This window comes from Choloepus didactylus, chromosome 19 (assembly GCF_015220235.1).
Source record: "Choloepus didactylus isolate mChoDid1 chromosome 19, mChoDid1.pri, whole genome shotgun sequence".
NCBI classification, from domain to species: domain Eukaryota; kingdom Metazoa; phylum Chordata; class Mammalia; order Pilosa; family Megalonychidae; genus Choloepus; species Choloepus didactylus.
This window is the reverse complement of record NC_051325.1, coordinates 10,418,296-10,440,794: the sequence shown is the minus strand read 5'-3', so window position 1 is coordinate 10,440,794 and position 22,499 is coordinate 10,418,296. Positions and strand designations below refer to the sequence as shown.

The 22,499-nt window shown below is 46.1% G+C and overlaps 1 protein-coding gene and 1 pseudogene across 1 annotated transcript; both read left to right on the top strand.

Annotated features, from left to right (window-relative positions):
• The first annotated feature begins 6,539 nt into the window (after positions 1-6,539).
• Positions 6,540-9,255, top strand: CST9L (cystatin 9 like). Its single transcript, XM_037812244.1, has 3 exons — positions 6,540-6,779; positions 8,361-8,471; positions 9,166-9,255. The coding sequence occupies exons 1-3, from the start codon at positions 6,540-6,542 to the stop codon at positions 9,253-9,255; spliced, it is 441 nt and encodes a 146-aa protein (XP_037668172.1).
• A 3,085-nt stretch (positions 9,256-12,340) lies between these two features.
• LOC119516064 lies at positions 12,341-13,657 on the top strand (annotated as a pseudogene).
• Positions 13,658-22,499: the final 8,842 nt, after the last annotated feature.

The window sequence follows — 22,499 nt, the reverse complement described above, 5'->3', positions numbered from 1 at the left end:
GTGGTTTCAGTCAATTGTCTAGTGTCCCTTCCTTTCAGCCTGCTCAACTCCCTTTAGCATTTCTTATAGGACTGATCTACTGGTGCTGAAGTCCCTCAGCTTTTGATTATCTGGGAATATTTTCATCTCCCCCTCATTTTTACCCTCCAGATGTTTGTGAATTCTCCAAGTCTCTGATGGTTATTGACTTCTATTTGTATTCCATTGTGGTCAGAGAATGTGCTTTGAACAAATTCTTTTTTTTTTAATTTATTTATTGAGGCTTGTTTTTATGTCCCAGCATACAGTCCATTCTGGAGAAAGATCCGTGATCACTAGAGAAGAATGTGTGTCCCGGTGACCTGGGATGTAGCATTCTGTATATGTCTGTGTTAAAATTCTCTATATTTCTCTCTCCTTTCTTTGTTTCTCTGTTGGTAGAGCTCCCTTTAGTATCTCAAGTAGGGCAGGTCTTTTATTAGCAAAATCTCTCAGCATTGTTATCTGTGAAAACTTGAAGCTCTTCCTCAAATTTGAAGGAGAGTTTTGCTAGATAAAGTATTCTTGGTTGGAGATTTTTCTCTCTCAGAATTTTAAATATGTCATGCCACTGCCTTCTCTCCCCCATGTTGGCCACTGAGTAGTCACTATTTGGTTTTATGTTGTTTCCTCTGTATGTGGTGAATTGCTTTTCTCTTGCTTTCAGAACTTGCTCTTTCTCTTCAGTATTTGACAGTCTGATCAGAATATGTCTTGGAGTGGGTTTATTTGGATTTATTCTATTTGGAGTTCGCTGGGCATTTATGCTTTGTGTATTCATATCGTGTAGAAGGTTTGAGAAGTTTTTCCCCAACAATTTCTTTGTATACCCTTTCTAGGACCTTTACCTTCTCTTCCCCTTCTGGGACACCAATGAGAGTTAAATTTGGACGTTTTTATTTTATCTATCATATCCCTGAGATCCGTTTCTATTTTTTTTATTTTTTTTCCCTATTCTTTCTTTTGTTCTTTCATTTTCTGTTCTGTGGTCCTTGAGGAGGCTGAGTTGTTGTTCAGTTTCCTCTAATTTTGTATTATGAGTATCCAGAGTCTTTTTAATTTGGCCTACAGTTTCTTTAATTTTCATAAGATCTTCTATTATTTTATTTACTCTTGCAATTCTTTTTATGCTCTTTAGGGTCTTCTTTATGTCCTCTATATCCTGTGTCATGCTCTTCTTCATGTCCTTATATCCTGTGCCATGCTCTCATTGTCTGTCTATAGTTCTTTGATTAATTGTGCCAAGTGCTGTGTGTCTTCTGATCTTTTGATTTGGGTGTTTGGGTTTGGGTTCTCCATATTGTCTGGTTTTATCATATGCTTTAAGATTTTCTATTGTTTTTGGCCTCTAGGCATTTGCTTTACTTGATATGGTTCTTCTGGATATAAAAAATACCGATCTCTAACTTTCTCTAACTAGGCAGCAGATGGCATCTGAGAGTCACCTATTCCCCTCAAGTCAGTTCTCCCTGACTTTGTCTTGTGGTGTGTGTGGGGATCTGACTCTTGTGGGGTCCAGTTGGTGCACTTAATTTGGGCATGTTGTCAGTGCTGTCTGCCCTGAATGAGGGGCAGTGTGCTGAGCGGTTAGGGAGGAAGGGCAGCTTTAATAATCAAACCTCCAGGTGTTCCCAGAGATTTAAGGCTGTTCTCTGCTGCTGACCCAAAAGTTCTTGGTATTGGCGTAGGTTCCCTGGGTTTCCGAGCAGGCTCCCCTTCCCTGCTGTGCTCTCCAGGACCTCTGCTTGAGGGAGGGCTGTGCCACATCACAAGTGTGTACCAGCCTCCAGGGAAGCCCTGGGTCACCGGGCCATGCAGGGGCATTCCCAGCCTCCTTCAAGATGGTTGAAGAGGCACATTAACTTCCCCCCTTTTCATACAGCTCTGCCCTCCCAGCTCGGGAGAGTCAGCCATGGGTGTATTAAAGGCCACTGTCCACGGCCGATATTGTGGCATGTGCACAGTGCTGTGGGAAAGACTCTCCGTCACACTGGGTTCCTGGCGCAGCTCTGGGCTATGGGCCTGGCCCCGGGCAGGAGTGTCCCCCGCCCGCCAGGGAGATGGCTGCAAGTCATGCAGTTTTTTCTCCTTTTGGCTCCCCTTTGCTCCCCTGGCCCTGAGGCAACCAGTAGCAGGTGTGGGAAGGGGTATCCTCCATGCCAGACACCGAGGCGTTAGCCCAGCCTGCTCCCACCGTGCTTTACTGCACGGCTCTCCTGGTCGTATCTGCAGCTGCTCCCAGGCTTTTTTTTTTTTTTTTTTTTTTTTTAAAGAACTAGTCCATCTCCAAATGCCAAGCCACCATTTCCCCACACCACAGCACAGCCGCGGGACTCTCAGCCAACTCACTCACTCGTTTAAGAATGCAGACTCCTGGTTTCACCAAATGCACGGTCTCTGTGGTTTTAGCAGACCTTATCTGGCTGGTGCATCACGAAACTGGTGTTCTGGGTCACTTTCTGGTTTTTATCTAGTATTTTTCACGGAGGTGTCTTTTTGCCCTGTCTCACCTAGCCGCCATCTTAGGTTCTCCCAAAGGTTTAATTTTTACCCGTGGAAATCCAACATAGCTTAGGCAGCTCTCCTTGACATTTCTTTTCCAATGGTGCTTCCTTTGGCTTCTGAGATGATTCCCTCTTACAAGATCTCGGACTTGAAACACGTTTGTTCCAGATACATGCACAGCAGAGAGAGAGTATCTAATTTCCTTCTCCCTCTTTCCCATCTCCCTCTCTGTTTTCCTGATAATTCTTGCTAAATGTTTATCTGCATCTACTAGTCTTTTCACTCTATATGTGGTTTAGTTCATTACTTCCCTTTTCCTTCTTTAAAAATTTTGATATTTTATCATTAATTTCCTTTCTACTTCATTTAAGATTATTGTGTTCTTTTTCTATCATTTCTCACTTTTTAAAAAATGGCATTGAGGAGTATAAATTTCAAGGTAATACTGCATTCATTCCCATTTGCAAGTTTTAAAATTTACTATATCTGTTGTTTAAAAATAAGTCACCATTGAGTTATTTGGGGATAAGTTATTAACTTATCCAACAATATGCTTTAGTTGTATTTTTACTATTTTTGTGGGTTTTTTTTTTTACTAATTAAATTTAAAGCTGATTTTTTTAGTTTTACCAATTTATATTACTATGCTAAAAAATTTTTCATATTCAACAAGAAAGTAACATCTCATTTCCACTCAAATAGCAATTTCATTGTCAATCCAACTGTGCTTGTTTTGATACCAACCTGCATCAAATGATGCATTAAAAACTACTAAGCACTTTATAGTGGTAGACCTTGCAGAGATTTTAAAGAATCTTAAAATATGATCTATTCCTTTCAAATAGTATATAATTTAGTTGCAGAAAAATCCATCTATACTGTTTTGGTTTGCTAAAGCTGCTGGAATGCAACATACCAGAAATAGGTTGGCTTTTTCAATGGGGATTTATCAGCTTACCAATTTACAGTTCTAGGGCCATGAAAATGTTCAAATTAAGGCATAAAGAGTAAGATACCTTCTCTGAGGAAAGGCCACTGGCATCTGGGTTCCTCTGTTGCATGGGAAGTCACATGGTGATCTCTGCTAGTCCTTCTCCTGGGTTCTGGTTACAAAAATGGCTTTTCCTGTGGTGTTTCTCTCTAAGCATCTCTGAGGTTTCTCCAAATGTCCCTGCCTTTTATCTTCTCACAGAGGACACCAGCAAGGGGGTTAAGACCCACCTTGAATGGGTGGGATCACATACCCATGGAAACAACCTAATCAAAGGCCCTGCCCTCAATCGGTCTGCATCCACAAGAATGGATTAAAGAACATAGGCTTTTCCAGGGTACATAACAGATTCAAACCAGAATACATACCTAGAAACTAACAATATAATTGGGTATTTTTATCTGATAATACCAAGTGGGATGGATTGAAGAGGAACTGGAAGACAAGAGACTTTTGACTATTATTTCCAAAAATATGGCAGAAGAGATATCCTGAAGTACCCTCCTCAAATAAACCCCAAGTTTCTGATTAAAATATTAAACATGTTACTATTTTGCAGTCACTTTTTATTAATTTAATGATAATTTACTGTGCAATTTAAACTACTAATTTAATTATGTTATCGTCAAGAAATACAATTAATCCAAATAGTGTTATTGTTGGATTATCAATGTTGTTGCCATATTTTGCCACTCTTAACCTCAATATTATCAGATCATTGTTTTGAAAAATGTACGATCTATGATGGGTACAGGGATTTACAGAAAACTATTGAAGTGGAATAGTTAACTGTAATTTTCAACTCAACTGTGTCCTTTATGATGTTTAGCTGATTTGATATCAGCTTCTGCTAGATGTATTAGAATCTCCCAACACGACTGTGCAGTTGTCATTTTTCCTTGTAATATTCAATTGTTCTGTCACACTATTTGTTGCAGGTTTATGGACGATTATAACTGGTGATGGATTGCTTTTTCAATCTCATATCATGTGTCTCTTATGACTGTTGGTGCTTTCAGCATTAGACCCCAATCATGTGCTGTATTCCTATTGCTACAAGAACATCCTCTTAGTTGTCATTTGCTACTGATGCTAGGAAAAGCATTGAAGTGGAAAGCAATAAAGTTCTTTTAATGTGAGCTACTGACTTCTGTACTCAATGGCTCTCTTGTTAGCGGGGGGGGGGGGAGTTTATCCATCTCTGCCCTAATGTGAGGGAGAAGCCTGGCTTTGGCCCTTGTTGCTTCTGTGGTTTAGGATGGAGAACACACACCCACGGCGCAGGGGGATGTGGGATTGCCTCCATGCGGAGTGAGGAGAGGACAACAGGTGACGATGTGGGAGCATTGTGGGAGGGGGTGGATGAGGGTCCCTGGAGCACCTGAGCCAGACACCCCTCCAACCTGGACCCTCATTTCTGGAGCAGGCACTACACTCTCACTCTCTCTCTATTTGCTGTGCCCTCCCTGGCAGACAATTGGGTATATTTTGATTATTGTGGGAGTGAAAATAACTCCCAGATTCTATGCTTGGCTGTCTTATCTGTGGCAGCAACAAGCCCTGCCTTAATGCTCTGACCCCAGGGTGGTGGCCTGAGTCCAGATGCCCGTGAAGTGAAAAATGTACAAGTTCCAAATGTACCTGCAGCAGAGATAATGGAAGTAGTTACAGTGCAGAATGATTCCCCATGTGGGCATGGAACTTTCCAGCTAACACAGCATTTCCACCTCATGACCCAAATTCATGCCCCAAATATCATGCTTTTGGGAAGGCATGGGCACTTCTATCCCCAGTGGGAAGTGGGAAACCAAGGCACAGAGGGTACAGGTGCACAGAGCATGGCTGAGCTCAGTGGCACTCAGGTCTCCCAGCCCAGGTGCCCCGTGGTTCCTGGAGGAACTCAGTTGAATTCACAGGAGCCATCCAACAGCTTGGAGGGAACCCTCAGGTCTCAGTGGGCCTCACACCATGAATTGTCATTTCTTACTCACAGCCCAGGGTGGAAAGGGCTGGCCATAGGGCCCAGGGTCCTTGCTGCAGGAACCACTCAGACACAGACCCTTTCCTCATGTCCATGGGCTCAGAGTCCCCATCTGTGTTCTCCCTGTGCCCTGCAGTCCTGGTAGAGAGGATGTGCAGGAGCTCAGGAGCTCACAGGTGTTTCGCCAACCTGGAGAGGCCAACTTCAGGAACTCCCTCACTCCACTGTCCAAGCTCCATCACAGGCTGCACCTGATGTCCCTGTGTGCTGGAAGGAATCGAACGAGCTGCTGAGCACATGGCATCGTTTCTGTCACTCTGACCTTGGGCCTCTGACTTCTATGGCCATTCCCATCGTGTCTGCAGGAAGCCTGAGGGCAGGCCTCTCTCTGTCCCCAGTTGACTGACTCAGCTGCCAGCTCCTACTTGTCTTTTCTGGAGCCTCTTCTGGCATGAGGATGCTCTGCCATAGTAGTGGGCCTGAAGAGCTGGGGAATAAATGAAAGCCTGGGGAGTAGGCTGCAACCCCAAGGAGAACTTTGCATTTCCCAGCCCCTTGGCTTGCATGCTCACCTTCTCTTCACCCACAAAGGTAGCTCTTGGCAGCTCAGCCCTTTGGCCCTGCCTCTTCCCAGCCTTGCTGCCCCCCTCCCTGCTGGTGCATCCATGGTCATCTTCTACCTGATGTCTTGCATCTGTGTTCTCTTCTCAGGGTCTGAGTCTGAGGGAGTGTCTGATGCAAATCAAAGGCGCCCAGGTCCATTCGGGCACTGGGGGCACAGTGTGGCTGGGATGGGTGTCCAGGAGCCCCTCCCCTCCCACTTCTGCTTCTCCCCTTCCTCTTTGGCTGAAGATGACTTTACACAGCTTTGCAGAAGGGAGGTGGAGTCACATTTAGGGAGGGCCAGGGTGTAAGAGCAGAGGGGGCAGCCAGGAGGGAGGAGTCTGCACTGGAGGACAGGAGGTTAAGCACTGCACCTGCGCCGGGGGAGGATCCTTTGGGAGCTGGAGCAGCCAAGGCCACGGCAGCCCGGCAGCCCCAGCCATGCCCAGCGTGCAGCAGACAAGGGCTCTTCCCTGGAGGAGGCTCCTGCTTCTCCTGGGGCTCCAGCTCCTGGGGACGCACGCCTGGATTCCCTCCGAGCTAATCAGGGATAAAAACCTGGACGACATGGCGCGGTATTTCCCAGCCACAATGGAGTACGCCCTGCACACATTCAACGTCCACAGCAGAGACACCTTCGCCTACAAGCTGCTGCGAATCCTGAGCAAATGGCAGGAAGAGGTGGGTCACAGGTTCTTCCTGCACTGCTCGCCCAAATCCGCAGGGACACCAGGGATCCGGGGTGGGGGGTCTCATCAGAGAATCTCAGTTCACCATTTGAAGTCCATACTCAAGTGAATTACAGCATAATTTGGTTCATTCCAATTTTTGTAAAAGATTTATCTTTGAAGAGTTTTAAACGTTCCGTTTGTTTTACTGACATGTGAGATATATTTGTCAGTCCTCGTCAGTTTTATGCAATTGTTTAACTGAAGAATGACTTCAAAATATGGGCTATTAAGTAAATGAAGATGCTGAGTAAGGCAAAAAGCTTGAAAGAAAATGCCCACAGACATGGATTGAGAAACTATTTCAAGAAATAAAATAAAATGAGATAATTAGAAAGCCAGAGAGAGCAACAGAAAGAGAAGGAGTACGGAAGGAAGAGAGTAGGGGGGAGAGAGTGACATAGAGAGAGAAGGGGTAAGGAAGAGAGGGAGGGAGCAAAGAAGGGAGGGAAAGAAGGAGGAAGGGAGACGAAGAGATGGGGGAAAGAGGCAGAAGGAGAGAGGAAGAGCAGTTGAGGATTCAAGGAGTGATAACGATTCTCTGTTGGTGTTCAGGTGGATTCTCTGATTCCCACTTGCCCTGAGTCCTTGAAGAGATCTCCATCTTCAGTCTACTTCTCAGTGGACTGAGCACTAGTTTGCACTCTTTTCCATATCTTTGTCCTTAATGGAACCACTACAGAATTCCATCAGGAATGCAATCTTCATCTGAGCCTCAGGCCTTAGCCGTACAGCTTTCCCCCGGAAGGAATCCTTCCTGTCTTCTGTGCCAAAGCCTGCAAGGAAGACCAAGCAGTCCCCACCCTACTGAAGCCTCTGGGGGCACTTCTTGGCATTCCCAGATGGCTCTGCAGCCTGGTTGTCCAGCTCAGCCTGCAGCCCATTGTGTAGTTGTGGAATCAGGGACCACTGGGTGGGATGAGTGGGAAATCATGGGATAGAATGAAACAGGATGGAATGGAGACACAAAGTACAGAGAATTTCAGAGTGCATTCTTAAATAGGGGAACACGTTGTTTCTTGAAACTATGTTCCAAGTATGTGCAAATGTGTGCCCCCAGTGTGACATATTTCCTGGTATAGGTGCAGGTGGAAGTCTTAACAACGCTGCTGTAGATAAGACCCCCTCTCTCAGGGCCCATATTGTCCATCAGTCTTTGGCACAGTCAACCCCTCCCAGGCAGACGGGCAAAGTAGCAGCTGCCATCCTCTAGGATTGCAGCTCTAGCTTCAGAAGCTTGCTGATGGGGAGGGGGGACTGTACCATGGGTGTGGGAGAGAGAAGGGTCTCACGTTCACGTGTGACTCTGTCTTCCCCAGAGACCTCCATCATGCCCACCTGCCTCTTTGTTTGTGACTCCCCAAACTGGCGGTGGCCCCACCTTGTGTTTGACTTCCGGGGAGCAGAAGGTTGGGCTCGTGCGGTGGGAGTGCTGGGTCCCTCCCTGCACCCAACACACTGACTCGAGCAGCCACTTGAGGTGACAAGCAGGGGTGTCTCCACGTTGACGAGTGTTTGTGCCGCTGGTCCGTAGGCAAATCCTGACTTGGTGTTCTCCATGGAGCTGGAGCTGAGCCGGACCACGTGTAAGAAATTTGAGGAGGACATTGACAACTGTGACTTTCAGAACCCCCCAGGGAACCATGTAAGACTCTAAACTGATCTCTGGTCATTTTTATTCAGCTGTGGATAACACCTGGGGCAAACTTGCGAACACCTTCCCAAGTTGAGCAGGCTAGGCTGGGGACCAGCCCTGGTCAGTCCCAGCTTCCCGGGCTCTGCCCCACTCTCCCCACCCAGGCTGTCTACACCCCTGGCCACGCCGAGGTTCAAACTGCTCTTGGTGCCCTTGTGTCCTGGGATCCTGGCTCACCAAGTGGAGGAGTTCCCCTCTCTGGTCTTCATTCCCTAGCTCCTTTCCTTGCCTTCAGGAAAAGGAGTCCAAGAGGAGTGATCTCAGGGTGTCCCCTGGCACTGACCCAGGGCCTGTGGGGGATGGAGCTGAGGAGGGTCCCAGCTCTGGGGAGGGTGTCATGACTCTCCATCCTAGCTCCCCACTTTCAGCCCTGCTGAGGTCCCAGGATTGGAATTGGGAGCTTCTGGGGCAAGTGCAAGCTGAGCCCTGGCTCTGGGATCAGTCCCCCAGTGAGTCAGCAGCTCACTGGGGCTATGGACTGCACGGGGCAGCCTGAGGGTTGTCAGGGACTGGACCCCAATCTGTCTCCCCTGGCAACAGGCTATGCCCTAGAGGACAGAGTGATGGCCATTTGTTTATGCCCATGCCACCAGCTTTCCAAGCCTCCTCCATCACTTGCTCATTCATTTAATTGCTCCCTCAGACCATCAGCTGCTTTTTCACCATCCGCACTGAGCCCTGGAAAACGGTGTTCACCCTCCTGAACAGCACCTGCGTGATGGGGAAAAACTGACTTGTGATCACTCTGCAGACCTGACCCGCGTTGTTCTCCTTTCCTTGGAACCAGTGTTTCTCTCCTAGTGGCTCTTCAAGGGCTCAACAGAACCATGTTCTCTTGTTTCTTTGGTTTCTAACTCTCCGGGAACTCACAGGTGCCATTTGGATCCTGTACAATGCAATACTCACTTCTCCAGTTTGATCATGTAGAATAGATCATTAAACATCAGCATGCTGAGAAGCCTTGTGTGCAGTGGTTTCTGGAGGGAGGGGAAGGACAGTGGGTAGAGGGAGTCATAGCAGGGCTGTGTTGGGGGCCCGGGGTGGTGCACCCACTGAACTCAGGGTCCCACATGGCCTTGCCCTGGCCTTGTACCATACTTGAATGAATAAGACCTTCCCACCACCTCTCCTATCTGCTTCCCGTTTGGCTCTTTGCCTGGACATGGCTCAATTAGAAGAAGCGGAAAGTCCCTTTACCCAGTGTGGTTCCAGCATATGTTTTCCAAAGAGGTCCACACCATTCATTCCACTCCACTTCCATTTCCCAGGCTCTGTCTTGGAAACAGTCTCCTGTGTGGTCAGCACACCAGGAGGAAGAAGAGGCCCTAGGCCCCAGGTGAGCAAAGCCCTCTCCATTAGAGCATGGATGAGAGAAGCCAAAAAGTCCAGCATTCTTGACTCTGGATCTTTACACAGATGCATTACTCCTTCTCTTTAGATGTTACAAGTGTGTGTTTCTCAGTTGTCATTCATGCTGAGTGTCTTCTCCAGGACATCTGGGTCTGACATGGTCCCCATGGTGTCCCCAGGTCCTGAGCAGTGTGTGCAGGTGATGGGGGCACTTCGCAGGCTTGGTGGGACCAGCACTGAGCGACCTGTTCCAGTAGGAAGACCTCTGCTGCCCACCTGTTCCTGGCTCCTGGGGATGACCTGGTCCCTTCCCTTCCTTCCCGAATCTGGGGGTTAAGGAGTTGAGCATGGCTGTGAAGTGGGTCCTGTGAGCAAATACGATGCAGAGGCAGAGGCAGGAATCTGTTGGAACACATTGTCCATAGAATTGCGGGGCCTCAGTCCCAAAAGAGCATGGGGACCACAGGCCGAGTTGCAGTGCTGGAGACCCAACTCATTCTCCAGATCTGTGAGTCTAGCAGGGACTCTGCACCCTCCATCTCCTGGCTGTTCACCTGGGGCAATGATGTTGGCTTGGTTGACCTTGCAGCTGGGCATCAAACGTGGCAGTGGAAGGAAATGTCTCAGTGCCCTCCAGCATGGTCTGTATTCTGCACCGTGGCTTTGGCCCCTCTGCTCAGGGTATATTCAGACACTTTCTTAATCATTCCCAAGGGAGGCAGGGCTGGATACGGCCCTGGGGACATAGTAAAGACAGGACTGAAGGCCAAGTGGCCATGAAGTGGAGAAGTTGGGGAGGTCATAGCAGACGCCAAGGGTCTCTCTGCTGGGAGGTAGACATAGGGTGGAGGGAGCTGGAGCTGGGGGGAGGCAAGGGGATGTCATGAAATATACACAGGGACCACATCAGGGCTGCTGGGGCCTTTACCCCAATTTCCTCATGACTCCTACATATTCCCAGGAGAAAAGCCTGCAGCGGGGAGAGTTTGGGAGAGATACATAGACCTCTTCCCAGAGTCTTGAAGAATGAGGGGGGCTTCAGGCTCATGGTCAGAATGAGCACACCTGTGGTCCTCCTCTCTCTGCTAAAATTGTTATTCAGTTAGAATAAAGATATCAAACAAGAATGTCTCCACAACAAAATGGAAGCACTGTTGGACAGCTGAAAGGTGGTTAAATTTCTATGAGATATGAAGACTGCCAGATCAGAGTGAGAGAGGAAATGGCAACCAGCACCCAGACAGGCCATTGAAGAAGTGAGTCCTGCCTTCCTCAGTGCCTCCAGGCTGGAGGGGGATGTCCAGGATGAAGGTGAGCCTGTGCATGGCAGTGGGGGGAGCAGGGAGGGTGGACTCTGGGTTTATTAGGGGGTTGACTAAGAGCTTAACTTCTGGATCAGCCAAGGTAGATCAAAAATCACCAGGAAACAGAGAAATTGAAAAACCCAAGTACAAAGATCAAGCCTCAAGTGCATTTTAGCAATCTATATTAAAAATCCTTTAGGGGTGACAAACTACTGGAAGCGTAGTTTAACTTCTGGGAAATTTGCTTATAAAGAAAATGATAATCAGATGTACCACAAATGGATATAAAGAATATTCATTATGACGCTGTTGGTAACAGCTAAAAATTAGAAAAAAACTTGAATGATATATACTTCGACATTGGCTAAATATAAGAAAACATTTGAGGAGTGATGTGATCGATATGGTGATGTAAACATCCATTGAAAAAGCCTCCCCAGGGATTTAGTGAATAAAAGGACAAATTTCACTTGCTTTGAACTCTGGAGAAGGAATCCACAATGCTGAATTGAAGAAACAGAAAAATCTGAGGCAGGAGAGGTCCATCCTGGACTGCCGGTCGGTTCCCATGTCCCCTCCCCCTTACTCAGTCCTGTGCGACTCGGGAGCCACCCAGAGGCAGCCCAGCCCCGGGTCCCTCTCGCTGCAGACAGAGACTGCAGTGAGTTAGAACCCTGTGCATATCCAGGCACAGGGACCTAAGTCCGCAGAGACCCAGGGCGGAACAGGAGCTGCTGAGGTTGCTGCATATACAAAGACCCTCAGGGGACGAGGGGAGAGACCACCTTAGAAAGGCTGGTAAAAACTGTTGTGACCAACCCAGTTTCAGGACACCTAAAGACAAAACAGACTTTTCTGAGGTAGCCCACCTTTCTGGATTGACCCCATCTGGCTCCCCAGGACTGGATATCCTAATAGGGAAGAAGCTGGAGGCAAGAAATCCTCACTGAGAAACAAAGTAGGAAGGGGTGTTAAACCTAACTGCTGTAAGTATAAGATAGGATGGGTCCCAGAACTGAAGAGTAAGGAAAATGGAGCATTGATTGAGGGCAAGAATTAAACAAATCATAGGAGCCTGGAAGAAAAGACTGCATGAAAACAGATAAAACAGGGTGAAGCCTGGCTCCCTGAAAGAAAAAAATCCTACCCTTGTGGCTCATCACCATGCCTGCTGACCTGTCCAAGAAGAAGGCAGCCAAAAAGAAGGAAGCTGCCAAAACTTGAAAGCGGCCCAGAAATGGACATAAAGAAAGCAGAGATGCTGTCACAACATCACAAGCGGCAGAGGAGAAAAATGAGGGGGCCAATGGCAGAATGGTCAGCAGAAGTGGATTTGCTGACCAAGGAGCGAGAGGAGTTTGTGATGAAGAAAGCTGTCACTCGAGCTGTCACTGGCATCCTGGCCTCTCATCCCAGCAGTACTGATGTCTACATTGTCAACCTCTCACTCACTTTTCATGGTCAAGAGCTGTTCAGTGACACCAAACTGGAGTTAACTTCGGGCCATTGCTATGCTATGGTCTTCTTGGCTTAAATGGAATTGGAAAGTCTATGCTGCTCTCTGCTATTGGGAAATGTGAAGTGTCCATCCTTGAGCACATTGATCATTGATATCTACCATCTGACTCAAGAGATGCCCCCCAGTGACAAGACACCCTTGAAGTGTGTGATGGAAGTTGACACCGAGAGGGCCATACTGGAGAGGGAGGCCAAGTGGCTGGCTCATGAGGAGATGGATTGTGAAAAACCAGTGGAGCTGGATGAGCTCCTGGAGGAGCTGGATGCTGACATGGCAGAGATGAAGTTCTCATGGATCTTGCATGGACTGGGTTTCACACCTGCCATGCAGTGCAAGAAGCTAAACGACTTCAGTGGGGGTTGGAGAATAAGGGGTACCATTTCCAGAGTCCTCTTTATCTGACCCTTCATGCTGCTTCTGGATGAGCCCACTAACCACGTGGACCCAGATGCTTGTGTATGGTTGGAAGAAGAACTCAAGCGCATCTTGATCCTCATCTCCCATTCCCAGGATTTTCCAAATAGTGTCTGTACTATTATGATATCATTAACATGCACAACAAGAAACTGAAGCATTGTATGGCTAATTATGATCAGCATGTGAAGATGCAACTGGAGCTGGAGTAAAACCAGATGAAGAGGTTTCAATGGGAGCAAGATCAGATAGCTTACATGAAGAAATACATTGCTAGGTTTGATCATGGCACTGCTGTGCTAGCCCAGCAGACCCAGAGCAAGAAGATGCTACAGAAAATGATGGCATCAGGACAGACAGAAAGGGTTGTGAGTGACAAGACACTGTCATTTTATTTCCCACCATGTGGCAAGATCCCTCCTCCCATCATTATGGTACCAAATGTGAGCTTCAAGTATACAAAAGACGGGCCTTGCATCTACAACATTCTAGAATTTGGTATTGACCTTGATACATGAGTGGCTCTCTTGAGTTACATAACAAATTAGCTAACCTAGATGGAATGGAAAAATTCCTAGAAACACATAAACACCCAACACTGACTCAAGAAGGAATAGGAAACCTCAACAGACCAATTACAAGCAAAGAGATTGAATCAGTCATCAAAAACCTCCGAAAAAAGAAAATTCCAGGACCAGTTGGCTTCACAGGTGAATTCTGATTATTCCAAGAAGAATTAATACCAATCCTGCTCAAACTCTTCCAAAAAAAATTGAAGAGAAGGGAACACTATCTAATTCATCACTCTAATACCAAAGCCAGATCAAGTTACCACAGGAAAATTACAGACCAATTTCTCTTGTAAATATAGATGCAAAAATCCCCAACAAAATAATTGTTGGGGACGATTAAGGTAGCATGTATAAAATCCACCCTCAGCGATGCCGGAGATATGCAACATGGCCGCTAGGGCTGATGCAATAACGGCTTAAGTTGCCCTCAGCCTTCTTTACGGAAGTGATAGCAGTTCGCGCCTAAGATTCGAGCCTAGAGTGCTAGCTTTACAACCTGCCTTCTACCCCAGCAACAGTAGCCACCAATCCTGTGCTAGCCTTACATCTGCCATCCGCCCTAGCAACAGCGGCCACCAATCCTAGACCGCCACCCACTCTTGCTAGCCACTCCCCCTCTCTCCTAGAGTATATATGCTCTGCCCCCTCAATAAAGATTTGCAGCTTGATCAGAATCTTTGTCTTGCTGTCGTTCCTCGTGTCTCTTGTCCCATACCATTCCTCCCTCGCAGGATTTGGAGCCTTCCGTTGAACGTCCCGCGGGCCGGGACAAATAATCAGAAATCAAATCTGACAGCACATCAGAAGAATTATATAGCATGATCATGTTGGCTTTATCCCAGATATTTTCAACATAAGAAGATCAATTAATGTATTATGTCACATTAACAAAAAGAAGGGGAAAAACTGCATGACCATCTCAAGTGATGCAGAAAAAGCATTTGGCAGAATTCAGCATTCTTTCTTGATGAAAACACTTAGCAATAGAAGGAAACTTCCTCAACATGATAAAGGCATATATGAAAAACCCACAGCTAATGTCATACTCAATGTTAAAAGACTGAAAGTTTTCCCTCTAAGATCTGGAAAAGTCAAGGATGTCCACTGTCACCACTGTTATTCCTTATAATACTGGAAGTTCTAGCCAGAGAAATTAGGCAAGAAAAAGAAATAAAGGGCACCCAAATTAGAAGGGAAGAAGTAAAACTTTCATTAATTGTAGATGACATAATCCTATAAATAGAAAGTTCTGAAAAATTGACAACAAAGCTACTAGAGTTAATAAATGAATTCTGCAAAGTGGCAGGGTACAAGACAAACACTGCAAAATCAGTAATGTTTCTATACACTAGTAATGAATAAGCTGAGGAGGAAATAAAGAAAAAAATCCATTTACAATAGCAGCTAAAAGAATCAAGTTTCTAGGAATAAATTTAGCCAAAGATGTAAAGGACTTGTACAGGGAAAACTGCAAAAAATTTCTAAAAGAAATCGAAGAACGTCTAAAAAAATAGAAGGATATTCCATGTTCATGGGTTGGAAAACTAAATATTGTTACAATATCAATTCTACACAAAATGATTTACATATTCAATACAATCCCAATCAAAGTTCCAACAGCCTACTTTGCATAAATGGAAAAGTCAATTATCAAATTTATTTGGGGGGATAAGTTGTGCCAAAAAGCCAAAAATATCTTGAAAAAGAAGTAGAGTTGGAGGACTCACACGTCCTGATTTTCAAACATATTACAAAGCTACAGTGGTCAAAACAGCATGGTACTACCATAAGAATAGATATATAGACCAATGGAATTTAGTGGAGAGTTCACAAATAGACATAGGTGTGAGTATGGCCAACTGAGTTTTGATAAGACTGAACTGAGTTTTGATAAGACTGACAAGTCCATAACTGGGACAGAACAGTCTCTTCAACAAATATGGTGCTTAGAGAACTGGATATCCATATGCAAAAGAATGAAAAAGGAACCCTGTCTCATACCTTATACAAAAATGAACTCAAAATGGACCAAAGACTTAAATATAAGGGCCAGGTCCATAAAACTCCTCTAAGAAAATGTAAGGAAGCATCCTTGAGATCTTGTGGTAGGCATTGGTTTTTTAGACTTTAAGCAATGAATAGATAAATGGGCCCTCCTCAAAATTAAATACTTTTCTGCTTCAAAGGACCTTGTCCAAAGGGTGAAAAGGAAGCCAACTCAATGGGAACAAACACTTGGAAACTGCATATCTGAGAAGGCTTTAATGGGCAGAATATATAAAGAAATCCTACAACTCAATAATAAAAAGACAAACAATCCAATTTAAAAAATGGGCAAAAGATTTGAATAGACACTTCTCCAAAGAGGATATACAAATGGCTAAAAAGCACATGAGAAGATGCTTAACATCACTACCTGTGCCGGTTTGAATGTATTATGTCCCCCAGAAAAAGCCATATTCTTTGATGCAATCTTGTGGGGCAGACATAATAGTGGGGATTAAGTTGGAACGTTTGGATTAGATTGTTTGCATGGAGATGCACCCCACCCAACTGTAGATGATAACTGATGGGATATTTCCATGGAGGCGTGGCCCCACCCATTCAGGGTGGGCCTTAATCAGTGGAGCCATATAAATGAGCTGACTCAAAGAGAAGGAACTCAGTGCAGCTGTGAGTGACATTTTGAAGAGGAGCAAGCTTACTAGAGAGGAACGTCCTGGGAGAAAGTCATTTTGAAACCAGAACTTTGGAGCAGAAGCCAGCCACTTGCCTTCCCAGCTAAAGGAGGTTTTCCGGATGCCACTGGCCATCCTCCAGTGAAGGTACCTGATTACTGATGTGTTGCCTTGGACACTTTATGGCCTTAAGACTGTAACTGTGTAGCCAAATAAACCCCTTTTTTATAAAAGCCAATCCATCTCTGGTTTTTTGCATTCCGCAGCATCAGCAAACTAGGACACTACCTATTAGGGAAATACAAATCAAAACCACAATGAGATATCATTGTACACCTACTAGAATTGCTGCTATTAAATAAAGAGAAAACTATAAGTGTTGGAGAGGATGTGGAGAAATAGGAACACTTATTCCTTGCTGGTAAGAATGTAAAATGGTACAGCCATTTTGGAAGACAGTTTGGTGTTCCTCAGGAAATTAAGTATAGAATTTCCATATGGCCCGGCAATCCCACTACTAGGTATATACCCAGAAGAATTGAAAGCAGGGACTCTAAAAGATATTTTCACACTGATGTTCATAGTGGCACTATTCAAAATTGCCAAAAGATGGAAGCAACTCAAGCGTCCATCAACTGATGAATGGATGAACAAAATGTGGTATATACATACAATGGAATATTATACAACTGTAAAAAGGAATGAAGTCCTGAAGCCTGTGACAACACGGATGAACCTTGAGAATATTATGCTGAGTGAAATAAGCTGGCAAAAAAGGACAAATATTGTATTATCTCAGTGATATGAACTAATTTGAATAAGCAAACTTATAGAATTTAGAATATAGGTTACTAGAAGATAAACTGGGGTAGAGAATGGGGAGCTGATGCTTGATTTATACAGAATTTCTATTTAGGTTGATTGTAAAGATTTGGAAATGGATGGTGGTGATGCATTATTGTCAGTGTAACTAAAAGCACTGAAATAGGTACGTAAACGTGGTTGAAAGGGGAAGTTTTGGGTCATGTATGTTACTAGAAGGAAAATTAGAAGATAAAACATAGGGCTGTATAACACAGTGAACCCTGTTGTGGATGATGGACTGCAGTTTATAGTACAAGTATAAAAAAGTTCTTTCATGGATTAGAACAAATGTACAACACTATTACAAGGTGTTAATAATATAGTGGTATATGGGGAAAAATACACCTAATGTAAACTATGGGCTACAATTAATAGTGCTATTTCAATATTCTTTCATCAAAGGTACCACACTAATGCAAAGTCTCAACAATAGGGGGTATATAGGAATTTTGTATTTTTTTCCATGACTTTTCTGTAAACCTACAACTACTCTAAAAAAAAAAACAACCATTATGCTAAGTGAAAGAAACCAGACATGATGTACTACGTATTGTATGATTTCATTTATAAAGAACGTAAATACAAATAAACCTATAGATACAGAATTAGATTCATTGTTATATAGGGCTGAGGAAGGATAGAGGGATTGAGAGGTAACTGCTAAAGGGTATGGGGTTTTTCTTTTTGAATAAGGCAAATGTTCTAAAATTGATTGTGGCGATGAATGCACAACTCTGTGATGATACTAAAAGCCATTGATTGTACTTTGGATGGATTGTATGGTGTATGAACATATCTCAATAAAGCTGCTTTAATAAAATACAAAGAATGCATTTTGTGGTCCTCCTGGGCAGTGGTCCTGAGCTCTTAAGAACTCCGTGTCGGGGTGAGGACTATCTGTTGAAAGCAGCCTGTTGGATCCAATCACGACCCCCACGTGCCCCTGGTCATGTGGATGTGAACCCAGTTGTCTATAGGATCTCCCAGTAAGGAGAGTCACGACTGAATCAGGGTGAGCCTTATTCCAAATGACTGGAGTCCTTATAACAAAGGAAATGTGGGCTTGGAGGTAGAAGCCACAGGAGGAGACAGAAGAGTTAGTTCACCATATGACAGAAGCAGAGATTGAACCACCACCAGAGCACTGCAGACTCCAGAGAAAGCATGGCCGGCTGATAGCTTGATTTGGGACCTCCAGCCTCCAAACTGTGAGACAATAACTCGTCTGTGTAAGTCCACCAGCATTTGTCATGGCAGCCCTGACCAACCAAGACACACACAGCCTTCTCTTTCTCCATGGGTGTTAGTCTGGGTAACTGCTGGCCAAGGGTCTGAGAATGCTCCATTTTCCATTTTTTTTTCAAATCATCTCACCTGCTGTTCTAACCCCTTCTGTGAAGACATTCTCAAGCCCCCATCCCAGGCCCTGAAGTCTAAGTTGCTTCTCAGTTCTGCTTTGTCCCATGTTCACTCAAGGGACCTACCCCAACCTTGTTTTTCTGCAAATGTGGTCCACTGACCAGGAGCATCTCCACCCTGCGAGCCCATAAGCAATGCAAGTGCTCCAGCCCCACCCCAGACCTGCTGGGTCAGGATGCAGAGGGAGGGTCCAAGAACTTGGGTGTCTTCCAGGGGATTCTGCTGCCCTCTACATTTACAAGCAGCTACAGGTAAGGCTGAAGGTATTTCACCGGACAAAGCTGAAGTCTTTTCTGGAGTGTGTTAGGTAGTCATTCCAGCTCCCCATTTGCTGCTCGAGTTAGAGGCTGTGAAGCTGTGTTTTCTGGAGCCCACCTCTCAAGGCAGGGACTGTGGTCCTGAGCTGTGGTTGCCTGGCCACTAGAGGGCACCCACCACCACCAAATGGGCAGAGGCAGCCCTCAGGAGCTGGTTCTCTCTCTCTCTCTCTCTCTCTTCCTGTTTCTTTCTCCACACCCCCTCCTTTAGCTGCAAGAGGTTCCCTCCTTTGAACACGTTTGGAGGGAGGGCGTTTGCACAATCCCAGCCAGGCCTCATGGCCAGGCACTTGCCTGCACATCCTGGACTGGGAAGCTGCGGCTGGGGAGATTCAGCGAGCTCAGCTGGGAGCTCCTGGTTCTGGATTCCCTCCAACTCCCCTGGCCTTCCACTGAACCTCGTTCTCTTCCAGAACTCAAGAAGCTGGGGAATTGTCACTTAACAAAGAGATAATGGGATGGGGCTGCTGTGGTCCTGTCTTCCCCAGGGGCTGACCTGCTGATGCTCCCATCCCCTGGCCCACTATAAAGTTTGATGCACTGCTGCCAATTTAATCAGATTTCAACCTAGGTGAGTGTTGGCAAGCTTGGGGATTTCTTCCAAACTCACCTACCCTGACAGAAATGGCCTGAGTCATGGGCATCCTTAGAGGGCCCCTTGGGGCAGCTTTTCCAGCAGGAAGTGGGTTAGGAAAGCAGGAAACAGTTATCTTTAGAGCATCCCTCCCTCAGGAGATAACTCCTATTGAAAGAAAGTAAGGAGCTGAAGATGTCTTCAGTCCACAGCTTTCATGATGTCCTGAGGATGCTGTCAAAGAAGAAACTGCACTGGACCATGTGAAGCAGGCAAGGATGGCTCTATTCAGAGCTACCATGATATGGGAGAGAGAATGAACTCAACTCCATCCAAAGGAAAGTCACCAACTTTTTAAGGGATTGCTTGGAGGATGGTAAGGGACTGATCCCTGGGTGGCATCAGAGAGTTTCTGAGGTTGCCATTAGGACCATGTTGTGGCAATTGGGCCACCTGGAGTCTGTAGGGCTGGGAAAGAGGAGGCAGGAGACAAGGAATTGCCCAGTTAGGAACCTCTTATGTGCCTGGGGAGCTTAAGGGCCCAGGGGAGAGGCAGAGGGGAGGGGCAGATTGGGGGCAAGAGTGATATTTAGAATAGTGAGGATTTGAAGTTGTCTTTTTTCATTTCTTCTTTTCCTGCAGTCTGGTTTGTTTTTCTCTGCAGTCCCAGGGCTGGAAGATTAGTTTCCAGGTAGTCTGAGCAGGGGAGGGAGCAGGCAGGGGTGAGCAAGGAGCAAGGCTGGCAGCATGGTCAAAAGAAGGAAACACAGTCTGGCCCATGTTTTCATGCCCACTGCAATGAAATGCCTAAATGGAACACATGGATTGGTGCAGTGTGTGAGTTGGGACGGTTGTGGCTGGGAGTCAACCCTGACTGCCCTCTCAGTAGAGGAAGAAGCCACAAGTCTACCTGGGTCAGGCAGGAAAGTGGAGCCTCTGGGGTGTCAAGGGACAGAAAGCCCATTGTAAGAACAGGACCTTCCCTTGTAGAAACGGGACCTTCCCTTTCAGGAACAGGACCTTTCATTTTAGGAATGGGATTTCACAGGATTGCAGGAGTTACTGGGAGAGAGGGCAGAAAGGGCAGTGGGAAGATCAGAGGAAAGCCCCTCACCATCGTCCTGAAGTCCAGGGGGAGCTAGGAAAGGAGTCAAGGGAGGACTTGCCTGTGCCCGGCTTGACCTTGCCAGGAGGGTGGTGGGCAGGAGCCAAGCTGGACTCAACCAGGAGAAACGAGGACCTGCTGGAACCCATAGGACTTGGACAATGGAGTGAGGGGGCCCTGACGTTGGTCCATCCAGGTCTGTGAAACACCATGAGCTCCTGAGCTCCTGCATGTCCTCTCTACCCAGGCCTGTGGGCACACGGAGGACCCAGGTGGGGATTCTGAGCCCGTGGACGTGAGGAAAGGGTCTGATCTCTGAGTGGTTCCTGCAGTGAGGCTCCTCCACCCTCTGGCCGGCCCTCTCCACTCTGGGCTGCGAGTGAGAAATGACAATTCATGGTGTGAGGCCCACCGAGACCTGGGGGTTCACTCCCAGCTGTTGGATGGCCCCCGTGAATTCACCTGAGTTCCTCCAGGAACCACGGGGCACCTGGGCTGGGAGACCTGAGTGCCACTGAGCTCGGCCATGCTCTGTGCACCTGTACCCTCTGTGCCTCGGTTCCCCACTTCCCACTGGGGGTATAAGTGCCCATGCCTTCCCAAAAACATATTTGGGGGCATGAATTTGGGTCATGGGGTGGAAATGTTGTGTTAGCTGGAAAGTTCCATACCCATGTGGGGAATTATTCTGCACTGTAACTACTTCCATTATCTCTGCTGCAGATACATTTGGAACGTGCACATTTGTCACTTCACGGGCATCTGGGCCTGGGTCTTGGACACAGAGCATTAAGGCAAGGCTTGTTGCTGCCACAGATAAGACAGCCAAGCATAGAATCTGGGAGTTATTTTCACCCCCATGATGATGAAAATGTACCCAAGTGTCTGCCAGGGAGGGCATGGCAGATAGAGAGAGGGCGAGAGTGCAGTGCCTGCTCCAGAAAAGAGGGTCCAGGTTGGATTTTATTTTATACTTTGGGTTATAGTCCAATATTGCTTTACTAAATTTTTGCATGAATTGTTCCAGCTTTGGCCATTGGGAGATCTTTCAGTTGGCTTCAGTGTCCCTTTGATGTATCCCCATCTTTGTGATTTCTTTTTTCCACTTCCTTACTTTCTTGCCCTACAAGATAAACTGGGCTCACATTGTGCCTGTCCTGCCCCAGGTCTAGAATCAGCCATTTGTCCATAAAGCCCTGGTACCTTTTATTGGAAAATAGTATTTGTGATGGTTAGGTTCATGTGTCAACTTGACCAGGTGATGGTACCCAGCTGTATGGTCAAGCAAGCACTGGCTTAACTGTTGCTGCAAGGACATTTGTGACTGGTTAATAAGCCAACAGGCTGGTTTATTAAATCATCAGTCAATTGGCTGCAGCTGTGACTGATGACATCAATGAAAGGCGTGTCTTCCACAATGAGAGAATTCACTTGGCTGGATTTAATCCAGTCAATCAGTTGAAGACTTTTAAGAGAGATAGATAGAGGACCTTCACTTCTTCTTCGACTGACCAGTGAAGCGTTTCCTGAGGAGTTTGTCAAAGTTGCCGGTTCGTTTCCTGAGGAGTTCATCGAACATCTTCATTGGAGTTGTCAGTTTGCTGCCTGCCCTACGGAATTTGGACTTGTGCATATCCACAGTTGCATGAGACGCTTTTATAAATCTTATATTCATAGATATCTCTCATTGATTCTGTTTCCCTAGAGAACCCTAACTAATACAGTATTAGAAACAGAGATATGGGACCACGGGTGCTCATTGCTACTGAGATGTCATTGATTCCAGGCCCCCTCAGCTGACAGAGCACAGAAATATATGTGTTTAGTAACCCATTGATCTATATGGTATAGAAACCTACAG

Coding starts and splice junctions, on each gene's coding strand:
- CST9L (XM_037812244.1), top strand. CDS start 6,540: ATGCCCAGCGTGCAGCAGACAAGGGCTCTTCCCTGGAGGAGGCTCCTG. Junction 6,780..8,360: donor TGAGCAAATGGCAGGAAGAG/GTGGGTCACAGG, acceptor GCTGGTCCGTAG/GCAAATCCTGACTTGGTGTT. Junction 8,472..9,165: donor AGAACCCCCCAGGGAACCAT/GTAAGACTCTAA, acceptor TTGCTCCCTCAG/ACCATCAGCTGCTTTTTCAC.